The following is a 13,529-nucleotide window of genomic DNA, read 5'->3' on the forward strand; positions in this document are numbered from 1 at the left end:
GGGGCATTATACTGTATGGGGGCATTATACTGTATGGGACAGCTATGGGGCATTATACTGTATGGGGGGCATTATACTGTATGGGACAGCCATGGGGGCATTATACTGTATGGGGGCATTATACTGTATGTGGCAGCTATGGGGGCTTTTTACTGTATGGGGGCATTATACTGTATGGGTCATTATAGTGTATGGGGCAGCTATGGGGGGCATTATACTGTATGGTGCAGCTATGGGGGGCATTATACTGTATGGGGCAGCTATGGGGGGCATTATACTGTATGGTGCAGCTATGGGGGGCATTATACTGTATGGGGCAGCTATGGATGGCAATATACTGTGGGGCAGCTATGGGGGGCATTATACTGTGTGAGCAGCTATGGGGGGCATTATACTGTGGGGGCAGCTATGGGGGTCATTATACTGTGTGGGCAGATATGGGTGGCATTATACTGTGTGGGCAGGCAGCTATGGGTTGCATTATACTGTGTGGGCAGGCAGCTATGGCTGGCATTATACTGTGTGTGGGCAGATATGGGTGGCATTATACTGTGTGTGGGCAGCATTATACTGTGGAGGCATTTATGGGGTCTGTTGGGCAAGGCGGCTGGGCATAGGCGTGCGCAGGGGTCTGGTGCTGTTGGGGAGGGGTAGGGGGGCCCAAGCTGAATTCTTGCACCAGGGCCCATGAGCCTTTAGCTACGCCCCTGTACAGGGCTATTGGGGCCGAATTTGCTAAATATTATCTGTGCTACTAGGTAGAATGAGATAAATCAGAGCTATGCCAAGGCTACGCAGGGACCTTTGACCAAACATACAATACCAATAAGAAATGATTGACATGCCAGCAGAAGCTGTGGGTAGTACCTTACATATGCCTTGCAGCAGGCATGTAATAGTACATCATATATCAATATGTCAAGCCACTGAGAACTCTTTTTCATGTTCTTCACTAGGATTCCTGAAGGAATTACTGCTGCTCTTTGTAATTCTTTGTAAGCTTTTGGCTCAGAAAGCCTGACAGCACTCAAGTCCATTCTTACATAAAACTTCCAATAATGTTATTTCATGGCTTAGTGTTTATCTAAAGTGTACGTTGTTCTCAATTTCAGGCTATTTTCATGCTACATGGACCTGTGGGAAGGATATTTAAAATGCATGTGCCCGCATAGTCTGTGTTATATAAAGTCTCTGCTAAAACGCTGGCAGGGCCAGGGTTAAAACATTGAGCTGCAGTTTATGGAATGGTAATTTCTACCATGTGATCTTTAAGTACTATATTGCATTGGACAGCTTCCGGCTTATTAGAAGACGCGTCCGCACAGAAAGTACTCAGAAACTGTGATTCCATACTGAAGTATCTCAAGTTACAAACATGGGCTACAAAATAAAGGGATCGTGCTTGGTCGTATTTGTGGCAGCGATGGCATATCTGTACAGAGACACTTTTGATCCAGGTAAATTAAATGAATGGATGACTTTTTTTTCTCTTACAAGGCAAAGCAGAGTGTGTGTAAAATCTAGCATTGCAAGCATGAAGATGTTCCCCATAACTGGAAGTTGGAACACTCGGCAACCGGAGGACCCCAGAAGCCTCTTCAGCATGGGAACTTTGCAAGAGAGGCTTCCGGCACCGTACGGTTGTCCTGGCAATGGTACTTGTCGGCAACGTCTCCTGCGTGGTGCTTTTCTGTTTTCAATCATACTTCTTACTGCTGTTGCGCGAATCACGCGCGTCCCGCGGAAGTGCTTCCGTGTGCTGTGCGTGATTTTCACGCACCCATTGACTTCAATGGGTGCCTGAAGCGCGAACAGCGCACAAATATAGGACATGTCGTGCGTTTCACGCAGCGGACACACGCTGCGTGAAAATCACGGACGGTCTGCACAGCCCCTTAGACTAACATAGGTCCGTGCGACGTGCTTGAAAATCACGCGCGTTGCACGGACGTGTTACACGTTCGTGTAAATCCGCCCTTAGGGTATGTGCACACGTAGTGTTTCCAACGGGCAGTTTTTTTACACCTCATTTTCATTTTTTTTTAGCCGTTTTTCATTGGCTCTATAGAAAAACGGACGAAAAAAACGCAGCGAAAAACGCGAGTTTGATTAAAAAACGGTTGAAAATCAGGAGCTGTTTTCCCTTGTAAACAGCTCCGTATTTTCAGATGCTTTGGATTTTCTGTGTGCACACACCCTTAACAAAAAACGTCTGAAAATACGGAGCTGTTTTCAAGGGAAAACAGCCTCTGATTTTTAAGCCGTTTTTTAATCAACTTGAGTTTTTACCAAAATTATTTACGGCCGTTTTTCATCGAAAAATGGCTCTAAAAACAGCTCAAGATGTGATATGCACTTATTTTTACGGGGAATGAAATGCAGTTTTTCCCATTGAAATCAATGAGCAGATGTTTGGAGGCGTTCACCCCCCCCCCCCCTGTATTTTTAGCCATCTTTCGGGGCGTTTACGGCTGAAAATAGGTTGTGTGAACATACCCTTATGCCTCATGCACACGACCGTGTGTGCCGTCCGATTCACCCGCTCAAGTGAATGGGTCCGTGAAGACTATCGGATGCCATTCGGATGCCGTCAAAAACAGCCCGAGTGGCACAACGGTCGTGTGCAGGAGACCTTACAGTGTCTAGAGGTGATCCTTTGCGTGGCATAAAGCCAAGATCACACATGTACTTTTGGTGCAGTTTTTTGAGCCAAACACAGGAGTGGACAGAAAAGAAAGGAGATGCATCAGTCCAATCTTTAACCAGTTCAGGACCGGGCTATTTTGAGCTTTCAGGACCAGACACTGTTTAGCCATTTTTAGTGTTAGTTAAACGGCTATAACTTTTTTATTTGTTGGGCTAGCGTCGTGATTTTTTTTTTTTTTTTCCGTAGACAACGCAGGTTTCTTCTTTTTAGCATTTTTATACACATACTTTTTGCTATTTTAGAATTTCTAGGCTTAAAGTTTGAAAATGATAGTAAAAAAATATGCTTTTTTTACGTTTTAGCTATTTTTTTCTGGTAATAATATACTTTTACCCTAAAATAGACCTTTTATTTGTGATCATCATTGTCTACCGTCAATTTTGATGTATTGCATGTCTATTTTAGGGTAATTGGCTCAGGGCTAGCGTTACGACAATGATTGGCAGGAGGGAACGTTTTTTTTGGATGGGTGTTTTATGTGTATTATTATTAATTATTTTTGTACTTTATTTAACTTTTATTTTTTTATTATTATGGTCAAAGGTCGGAAAAGACCTTTGGGGGACTTTATTTATTTATTTTTTCTTTTAAACCAGGACTTTCCACTGTAACTGGGGCTGAACAGTAGTACACGGGAAATCAGCCGTCTTATAGTGACTATTGTCACTAATAGGGCTGTGATGGGTCTAGTAAGACCCAGTAGCAGCTTGCCACTAACGGCATCCCGGCGATCATGTGACCTGTCACGTGATCACCGGGACCAATAGAGGCAGCGGCGCTGCCACTACCTCTATTCATATACAAAGGGCTCATTGAGCGCTGTGTATAAGAGATCGGAGAAGACAGAAGCAGATAAAGCTGCTTCTATCTTCTCCTCAGGGTCCCCGGGAGTCACTGACTGCCGGAGACCCGACATTCAGCTGCCAGGCAGCAAGCTAAAACCGCCGTATATACACTATGGCGCGTGTTTTAAGGACCCCGACCGCCGGACATATATACACAGCCAGCGGTCGGTGACCGGTTAAACCTTCCCTTCCTTTCGGATCCACTTCTGGTTTTGACTCAAAAGAAAATGGCACCAATAACTGCACCAAAACTGTGTATGTGTGATTCTGGCCTAACACAGTCAGTTCTGCACTTTATTTTCCCAGCAGGGCTTGAGCTGTGTGTGGTATCAATGAGCGTTCTGACATAACGGTAATTTCTTTGAAGTCAAGTTTTATAACATTTGCTCTGTTGGCTATCTTGAGTTTGGGCATCAGTGTTTGTGACGTTTCAGTAAGTAGGAAACGAATACCAGAAAAATATCATAAAATAATAAAAAAGTATAGAATAAAGCACACGACCGTAGTTTTTATCCGTAATTGCTTATAAAATACTGACACATTAATTTCTATCAGCCACGGACACCTTCCCGTATATTTACAGGTGTGTGCCGGGGCCGCAGAAATGAGCCGCAAAAAATAGGACAACATATTTTTGTGAGCACGGTCCGCATATGCGGGTGACACTCCTCGACCCGTCCGTGCAGTATTTATTGACCATAAATACTGCACGGTTGTGTGCATGGGGCATAAGTGAAATCTGCAATTTGGGCCAATCACTGTCTTTGTAAAATAGAACAAAAAAGGATAAGTAGGGACATTAATAAAGTGCAAGGTCACAAAATAGCTAAAGGCAAGCACACACCAGGAGCAAATCCAGTAAACTGAATATAGTGACCATATATTAGCTGTAGGTACTATATTTATAACTTAATAAAAGCCATAGTGCCTACATAATACTGACTATGCATCCCAAGTAATACGAGACATAGTGCCCAAAGCTATAGTACGCATATACCTGCACACTGCCATAGTGCTGTCATACCAGGCATAGCACCTATGTTATACCAAAATAATGGGGGGAATTTAATATGCACTCTACGCTAGACTGGTGTCGAAAATTTGCTGTTTGAGCAAACACTTAGTTTTTGTGCATAAATATTGTGACCTTTGCATTTTTAAACCACCTCTGTCACTTTTCAGAAAAGTGGGTTGGTCTTAGGCCTTATTCACACGAAACGAACGTGTTATACGTCCGTGCTACGCGCGTAATTTTCACGTGCGTCGCACGGACCTATGTTAGTGAATGGGGCTGTTCAGACTGTCAGTGAATTTCACGCAGCGTATGTGCGCTGTGTAAAACTCACGACATGTCCTATATTTGGCCTATATACTTCCGTGTGCCGCGCGTGATGCGTGCTACAGTAGTAAAATAAATGAATGAAAACAGAAAAGCACCATGCTTGTAAACATAAAACCAGAGTGTCACAATGATGCTGGCTGCGCGAAAATCACGCAGCCACGCACCATATGCTGATGCCACACGGACCATTTGCGCGCGCAAAACGCAGCATTTTTTGCGCGTGCAAAACTGACACGTCTGTGTGAATAAGGCCTTAGCGGGAGGAAGTGTGGCCACCCGCAGCCTGACAAATTCACTATAGCTTATGCCACTGGCAAACTTTAATAGAAACTATAGTACCTAGTGATAAAGCCCACAGAGAAATAATGTCTGCCATAGTGCCCCATAACAACAGCCATAATAACCAAGGCCATGGTACCCACAGCTATAGTACCAACAATACATACATTGTGCCCCTAACCAAGGCCCATATAAAATGGTGCCCGTAATTTTATTACCTGCTTCATACTCCTGCACTGCACTTTTGTATACAACCAATGAACACCTTTCCCTGACTTTAAAGAGGCTCTGTCACCAGATTACAAGTGCCCTATCTCCTATATAATCTGATCAGCGCTGTAATGTAGATAACAACAGTGGTTTTTATTTGGAAAACTCAATTTTGAGCAAGTTAAAAACAATTTTAGATTTATGCTAATTACTTTCTTAATAGACAACTGGGCGTTTTTTACTTTTTTACCAACTGGACGTTGTAAAGAAAAGTGTACGACGCTGACCAATCAGTGACCAATCAGTGACCAATCAGCATCATACACTTCTCTCCATTCATTTTTAGCTGTGCTCGCAGCACAGCGTGATCTCACGAGATCACGCTGTGCTCTCACATGCTCCCACATTAATGTGGGTGTATGTGAGAGCACAGCGTGATCTCGCGAGATCACGCTGTGCTGCGAGCACAGCTAACAATGAATAGAGAGAAGTGTATGATGCTTTTATTCAACTTTAATAATAATGAAAACTTTAATAGAATAAAAAGTGATTAAAAAAATCGCACGTGCCCCAAAACGGTACCAATGAAAACTACAGAGTGTCCCGCAACAAATAAGCCCTCACATAGCTCCTGTGGAGAAAAAATAACAAGGTTATGGCTCTCAGAATATGGCGACGCAAAATGTGCAGAGTGTTCCAAAAGCGGATAAGATTGGGCACCATTTATCAGTGCGACACCAGCCACACATCTGCGGATTATTATTTATTTACAGCATTATTATACCCTCTTATTATGCTATAATGTACTCTGCACAGCATACATATACCCTGATGTACTCCGCACAGCTTACATATGCCCCCACATCATAAACTGAAATATCAGTAAAACCCCAAACAGAACAACTGCCAAGCTAAATCTGCGCTCCAAAAGCCAAATGGTGCTCCCTCCCTTCTGAGCCCTACAGTGTGCCCAAAAAGCAGTTTGCGTCCACATATATGGCATCGCCATACCCGGGAGAACCCGCTTAACAGTTTATGTGGTGTCTGTCTTCGGTGGCACAAACTGGGAACAACATATTGTGCACTAAAATTGCATATCAGCGGAAAATTGCAATTTTCACTTTGCACCATCCGCTGCTCATTAATTACTAATGAAAAATCACCTGTGGGGGCAAAATGCTCACTACACCCCTTAAAATGCCTTAAGGGGTGTAGTTTCCAAAATAAGGGTCACTACTTGGGGGTTTGTTTTACTATTTAACCTCAGAGCCCTGCAATTGTGGGCCAATGCTGCAAAAATCACCAAAATAGACCTCAAATGCTCATGTTGCTCTTCACTTCTGAGCCCTGTCATATGTCCAGGCAAATGATAAATGCCTTGAGGGGTGTAGTTTCCAAAATGGGGTCACTTCTTGACTTCTTGGGAGTTTCCACTGTACTCTAGTAACTTAGGGTTTTGCAAATGCCGACATGGCGCCCAAAAACCAATACAGCAAAATCTGCATGCCAAATAGAGCTCCTACCGTTCTGAGCCCTGCCGTGTGTCCAAACAGTAGTTTATGATCACATGTGGGGTATTGCCGTACTCGGGAGAAATTGCTTTACAAATTTTGGTGTGCTTTTTCTCCTTTATTCCTTGTTAAAATGAAAAAATGCAACTTTTTAGTGGAAAAAATGTTGATATTCATTTTTACGGCCTGATTCCAATAAATTCTCCAAAAGTCCAGTGGGGTCTAAATGCTGACTATACCCCTAGATAGATTCCTTAAGGGGTGTAGTTTCCCAAATGGGGTAACTTTTGGGGGGTTCCTACTGTTTTGGCCCCGCAGGCGCTTTGCAAGTGTGACATGGCACCCGAAAACCATTTCAGCTAAATTTGAGATCCAAATGGAGCTCCTTCCCTTCTGAGCCCTGCAGTGTGTCCAAACAGCAGTTTATTTCCACATATGGGGTATTGGCGTAATCGGGAGAAATTGATTTTCAAATGTTGGGATGCTTTTTCTCCTTTATTCCTTCTAAAAATGTCCACGTTTTAGCTTTTAAATTTCATGGCCTAATTCCACTAAATTGAGCAAAAAACCTGTGGGGTCAAAATGTTCACTATACCCTCAATAAATTCCTTCAGGGGTTTAGTTTCCAAAATGGGGTCACTTTTGAGGGGTTTCCACTGATTTGGTCCTGCAGGAGTTCTGCAAATTTGACATGGCGCCGCAAACCATTCCAGCAAAATTTGAACTCCAAAAGCCAAATGGTGCTCCTTCCCTCCTTAGCCCTGCCGTGGGTCCAAGCAGCAGTTTATTGCCACATATGGGGTATTGATGTGCTCAGAAGAGTTTGCTTTACAAATGTTGGGGTGCTTTTTCTCCTTTATTTATGCTGCCGATCGTTTTACTTTCTTGCACTGTTACTTTTTGTTGGCCTGCGTGCCGATGTTTGTGCTTTCTCATGTTTGCACTTTATTCTTGTATACTTAATATTCAAATTGCAAATAAAAGAATTTATTTTAAAAAAAAAGGAGTTCCAAAAATCCACTAGATGCTACTTTGCTTTTGAGGCCTGCGTTTCAGTCCATTAGCACACTAGGGCCACATGTGGGATATTTCTAAAAACTGCAGAATCCGGGTAATAAATATTGAGTTGCGTTTCTCTGGTAAAACCTTCTGTGTTATAGAAAAAAAACTGGATTAAAAATGAATTTCTTCAAAAAAAATGACATTTGTAAACTTCACCCACACTATTTTAATTCTTGTGAAACGCCTAAAGAGTTAATAAACTTTCTAAATGCTGGTTTGAATACTTTGAGGAGTGCAGTTTTTAAAATGGGGGTGATTTATGGGGGTTTGTATTGTATGATACCCTCAAAACCACTTCACAACAGAACTGGTCCCTGTAAAAATAGCCTTTTGAATTTTTTCTTGAAAATGTGAGAAATTTCTGCTAAAGTTCTAAGCCTTGTAACGTCCTAGAAAAATAAAAGGATGTACAAAAAACAATGCCAATCTGAAGTAGACATATAGGAAATGTTAATTAGCAACTATTTTGTGTGGTATAACTGCCTGTCTTACAAGCAGATACATTTAAATTTAGAAAAAAGCTAATCTTTGCCATTTTTCCCAAAATTTGGGTGTTTTTCACAATTAAATACTGAATGTATCATCCACATTTTACCAGTAACATAAATTCCAATGTGTTACGAGAAAACAATCTCAGTATCGCTTGGATATGTAAAAGCATTCCAAAGTTATTGCAACATAAAAGTGACACATGTTAGATTTGAAAAATGGGGCTGCGTCCTGAACGTGACAACTAGTCCACGTCCTTAAGGGGTTAAATTGAAGATATAATATTTAGAATTGGTAAAGGCAGTCCATGGATTTAGATTTTAATCCAAAAAACGGCCGAAATTGCCTGCAATTGATTTTAATGGGAGGTGGAGGCGTTTTTTTCCCACGAGCGGAAAAAAACGCTCGCGGGAGAAAGAAGCGACCTGCCCTATCTTGAGGCATTTTCCACCTCAAAAACCCCATTGCCATTATGCCATAGCCATCATGGCAAAAAACGCTAGCGTTTTTTTCCTTTGCCTGTTGAAGAGAGAAGTAAATAAAGCCTCAAAAAACGCAACAAAAATTGCAGCAAAAAATGCATCAAAAAAACTAGGCAAAAAATGTTCTGCCTGCAAAAAACACTCAGTGTGAACAGGGTCTTACAGTATGAATATACACAACCAATCACACAGTTAGTGGGAATACATCCTTTGGACTTTGTTAGCACAATCCTCGTGTCTGAATATATAATTAATGCAGCACTCTCCCTGTGTTATGTTAAAGACCTAGCTTAACCTCTTAACGCCGAAGGACGGATATATCCGTCCTCTGCAGCTGCTAGTTCGCGCAGGAGGACGGATATATCCGTCCTGTGATGGCGCGGGTACTGAGACTGTACCCACGCGATCAGCGGCAGGAGCACGTCTGAGACGCTCGTAAATCTTGAGCTGTGTTTCATTGAGTTCAATGAAGAACAGCTCAAATTACGAGGCAGTAAATTACAGGTCGTCTGCACAATACGTCGGCAAACCCATTCAAATGAATGGGCAGATGTTTGCCGACGTATTGTAGCCCTATTTTCAGGCGTAAAACGAGGCATAATACGCCTCGTTTACGCCTGAAAATAGGTCTTGTGAACCCAGCCTAATAGCCACCTGCATTTCTGCCCCTGCATTGTGGAGAAGAAAACTGCAGGTAAAAAAAGTTTTTTTTTTTGTATGCCATTGTAATCCGTCTGTGATTTTCTTTATTAAAGGGTTACCATAATTTACATTTATTTTTCCCATTTCACCTCTACCCATACATTTAAATGGTAGGTTATATATTTAATAATTTAGTCAATTAACAAGTTCTGTCTTGTTACCCACTTTATTCCTCCCTGTTTGTCCTGATGCCATGTGGCCTTCCACTGGTAAACAAATACTCTACTATCCATTGCCAAGAGGAAAACCGTCTATCTAAGCGCTTTGCAGTGAATACGCATTTCATCCAGTCCTTCGCAGCATGCGTGCTCCCGCGGATCTTCCGAAGTACTCTCTGATCTTGCAGACACTACTTCTGCAATTTCCGTCAGTTCTCGTCTCTGCGATGACATCATCTGGTGTGCCAGAGGCTCAGTGCTGGGACATGTTCTGTGCGCGCTCCCGATTCGGACACTTTGGATTATGGGCCGTTAGGGCAAGGGCGTCAGTGCTGCACGTACTGGCAACTGCAGAACAAGGTTGATCATTGTGTAAATAGATAATGGCCCGTGGGGAGGTTGAATTAATCAGAAAACCGTGTAAAAACGTAAAAGAACCGCACAGCATTCCTTTAACCCCTTTAGGACACAGCCTGTTTTGGCCTTGTGGACACAGCAGATTTTGATTAAATTTGACATGTGCTACTTTATGTGGTAATAACTTTGGAATGCTTTTACCTATCCAAGCAATTCTGAGATTGTTTTCTCGTGACATATTGTACTTTATGTTAGTGAAAAAATTTGGTCGATAAATTCAATATTTATTTGGGAAAAAAACCTAAATTTTGAGAAAATTTTAAAAAATGTGCATTTTTCTAAATTTAAATGTATCTACTTGTAAAACAGATAGTAATACCACACAAAATAGTTACTAGTTCCCATTTCCCATATGTGTACTTTATGTTTGCATCGTTTTTCAGGGTTCAGTTCTGAAGTGGCTTTGAGGGCCTTATATATTAGAAAGTCCCCATAAATCACCACATTTTAAAATCTGCACCCCTAAAAGTATTCAAAACAGCATTCAGAAAGTGTCTTAACCCTTTAGGCGTTTCACAGGAATTAAAGCAAAGTAGAGGTGAAATTTACCAATTTCATATTTTTTTTTTGCCAAAATTCATATGTAATAAATTTTTTCTTTAACACAGAAGGTTTTACCAGAGAAACACAACGGAATATTTATTGCCCAGATTCTGCAGTTTTTAGAAATATCCCACATGTGGCCCTAGTGTGCTAATGGACTGAAACACAGGCCTCAGAAGCACCTAGTGGATTTTGGGGCCTCCTTTATTGCAGTATATATTTTAGGCACCATGTCAGGTTTGAAGAGGTCTTGTGGTGCCAAAACAGTGGAAATCCCCCAATTGTGACCCAATTTTGGCAACTTCACCCCTCAAGGAACTTATCTAGTGGTATAGTTAGCATTTTGGCCCCACAGTTTTTTGGCTAAATTTATTATCCAGCAGCAATGCCCTGCTTTCGCCAATTTGTAGGGATTGGCTGATGAGGGTCTTCTGTTTTTTTCGCACCATCCCACACGCCACTGTTTTTTGTCCAGAAGACATTTGAACACCGGTACACTTGTGTACCAGTTGTCCAAGTACAAGTTGTACCCCTGATCAAACAGTGGGTGCAGGAGGTCCCACACTATCTTCCCAGTTGTGTTCAGGACAGGGGGACAGTTTGGGGGCTGCATTGTCCTAAATTCGGAAAGCGTGTGTGTATCCGGTCTCCAATTCACACAGCTTGTAGACGGTGATCCCGTATCTGACGCGCTTATTTGGCAAATATTGGCGAAACATCAGCTTGCCCTTGAAGTGCACCAGAAATTCGTCAATTGAAATTTATTTTTCGGGGGTGTAGAATTCTGAAAAAATTTGTGTAAAAATATTAACGAGGGGCCTAATATTAAAAATCCTGGGGGGGCATTGGGTGTTGTCATTAAAGTGTAGAAATTTATGAAGGTCCTCAAAGCGGGGTCTGGTTATTGTATTTCGGTACAACCGACAATGATATAAAATGTCCGTGGACCAGTAGGATCCCACTTCTGGCTTTTTAGTGAGACCCATTTTGAGGACTAACCCCCAATAAGTCTGCATTTCTGTAAAGTTGGTCGGTTGCCACAGATTGGGCTGGGCATGATTGGAGTTGGGATGTTCTGAAATAAATTGGTGGGCATAAAGGTTTGTTTGGTCCACCATAAGCTGGATCAAATTGTCTGTAAAGAATAATTTGAAAAAAATGATTACAGGCAGCCCTTCCATCTTCACGTTAATTCCTGCCGCAGCAGTAGATTCTGGGATTTGGGGGGTGTAATTGGTTGCGGGTGACCAATCAATGCTGGCAGTACCGGGGGCAGGCAGAACGGCAGTTTCAGGTTCAGGCAGAACCTGGGCACTAACCCTCCTGCAACTTCGAGGAGGTTCCTCACTGTCACTGGAGGAGGATGACGGAAAGAACTCTAGTTCGGCACCACTCGCTGAATCTGTATCAGTTGCGATCATGGCATACGCCTCTTCAGTGGTGTAAAGTCTCGCTGTGTGTGTGTGTATATATATATATATATCTACAGTACATACACACACGTAGCTCAGTGAACTGTAACAAACAGTTGTCTAACAAATAATTTTTTTGTATTTTTCACATAAAACACAAAAAACTCTAACTAACGCTTGCTAACGCTAACACTGACACACTACATTTTTTCACGAAAACGGCTGAAAAATCGGAAGCAGAAAGCCTCCAAACATATGCCCATTTCAATGGGAAAAACGGCATTCTGTTCCAACGGGGCATTTTTTACGCGGCCGTTTTTCAAAACAGGCGCGTAAAAAAACGGCCTCGAAATAGAAGTGCACGTCACTTCAGCCATTTTTGGAGCCGTTTTTCATAGACTATATAGAAAAACAGCTCCATAAACGGCCGTTAAAAACGCTGTGAAAAACGCGACTAATTAAAAATCATCTGAAAATCAGGAGCTGTTTTCCCTTGAAAACAGTTCAGTTTTTTAAGACGTTTTTGATTTTGGGTGTGCACATATCCTAACACTGACAAACACAAATTTGTTGTTATTTTTCTTTATAACACTTAGTAACACTTACTAACTGACACTTACTGACGCTGACTGACAAGTGACACAACTGACAGTGACGGATTGACGCTGACTAACTGACAAGTGACGCCACTGACATTGACGGATTGACGCTGACTAACTGACAAGTGACACAACCGACAGTGACGGATTGACGTAGACGAGCTAGACAACTACCTAACAACTACATCTAATTATTTTTCAGTAAATTATGATGAAAAAAAAAATGTGAAAAAAATCTGGTGGGGTCACACTCTGGGAACAGTGGAACTGAAAATGAGGGTGTATTCTGTTTTGTTTTTTTTACTCTGAGGGGCACACAACTCGATACAGGCTCTGATCTCTCCAACTTCTCTTCACCAACAAAGATCAGAGCCTGGGTCCGGTATTTTTTCTGGGTGCAATCACCGGCAATAAAACGCTGCTATTGGTTCATTGCCGTTCCATGGGGCGGAGAGGGGGCATAGTAACCTTTCCTGCACTTAACTACAAGTCCCGGGAGCAGTTTTTGAAACTTTTAATGCAGATCCATCGATCAGTCGGTCTTCATTGGACTGCTATTCTGGGTCCATTGCTGGTGACTCGGGAGTGTTCGCTGTCGAGCAATCTGTTTTGAAGGAGCTTCCTGTTCATTCCTTACCTGCTCGTACTGTGAATCGCTTACACACTTGTAGCGGCAGTTCACAGTATTTCAGCCTTCTTTCATTCAAAACAGCTGATCGGCGGGGGTGCCAGGAGTCAGATCCTGCGCATAGGCCACCAATTTCTTATGAC

At 42.3% G+C, this 13,529-nt stretch overlaps 1 protein-coding gene across 1 annotated transcript in view; it reads left to right on the forward strand.

The window, feature by feature from the left end:
- The first annotated feature begins 1,059 nt into the window (after positions 1-1,059).
- Positions 1,060-13,529, forward strand: part of HSD11B1L (hydroxysteroid 11-beta dehydrogenase 1 like) — a 42,307-nt gene continuing 29,837 nt past the window's right edge. Inside the window, exon 1 of the mRNA XM_075825433.1 lies at positions 1,060-1,457. Within this exon, the coding sequence (XP_075681548.1) occupies positions 1,376-1,457 (82 nt within the window). The 5' untranslated portion in view covers positions 1,060-1,375. The remainder of the gene's footprint in view (positions 1,458-13,529) is intronic.

The sequence above is a fragment of the Rhinoderma darwinii genome, chromosome 1 (assembly GCF_050947455.1).
Source record: "Rhinoderma darwinii isolate aRhiDar2 chromosome 1, aRhiDar2.hap1, whole genome shotgun sequence".
Lineage (NCBI taxonomy): Eukaryota > Metazoa > Chordata > Amphibia > Anura > Rhinodermatidae > Rhinoderma > Rhinoderma darwinii.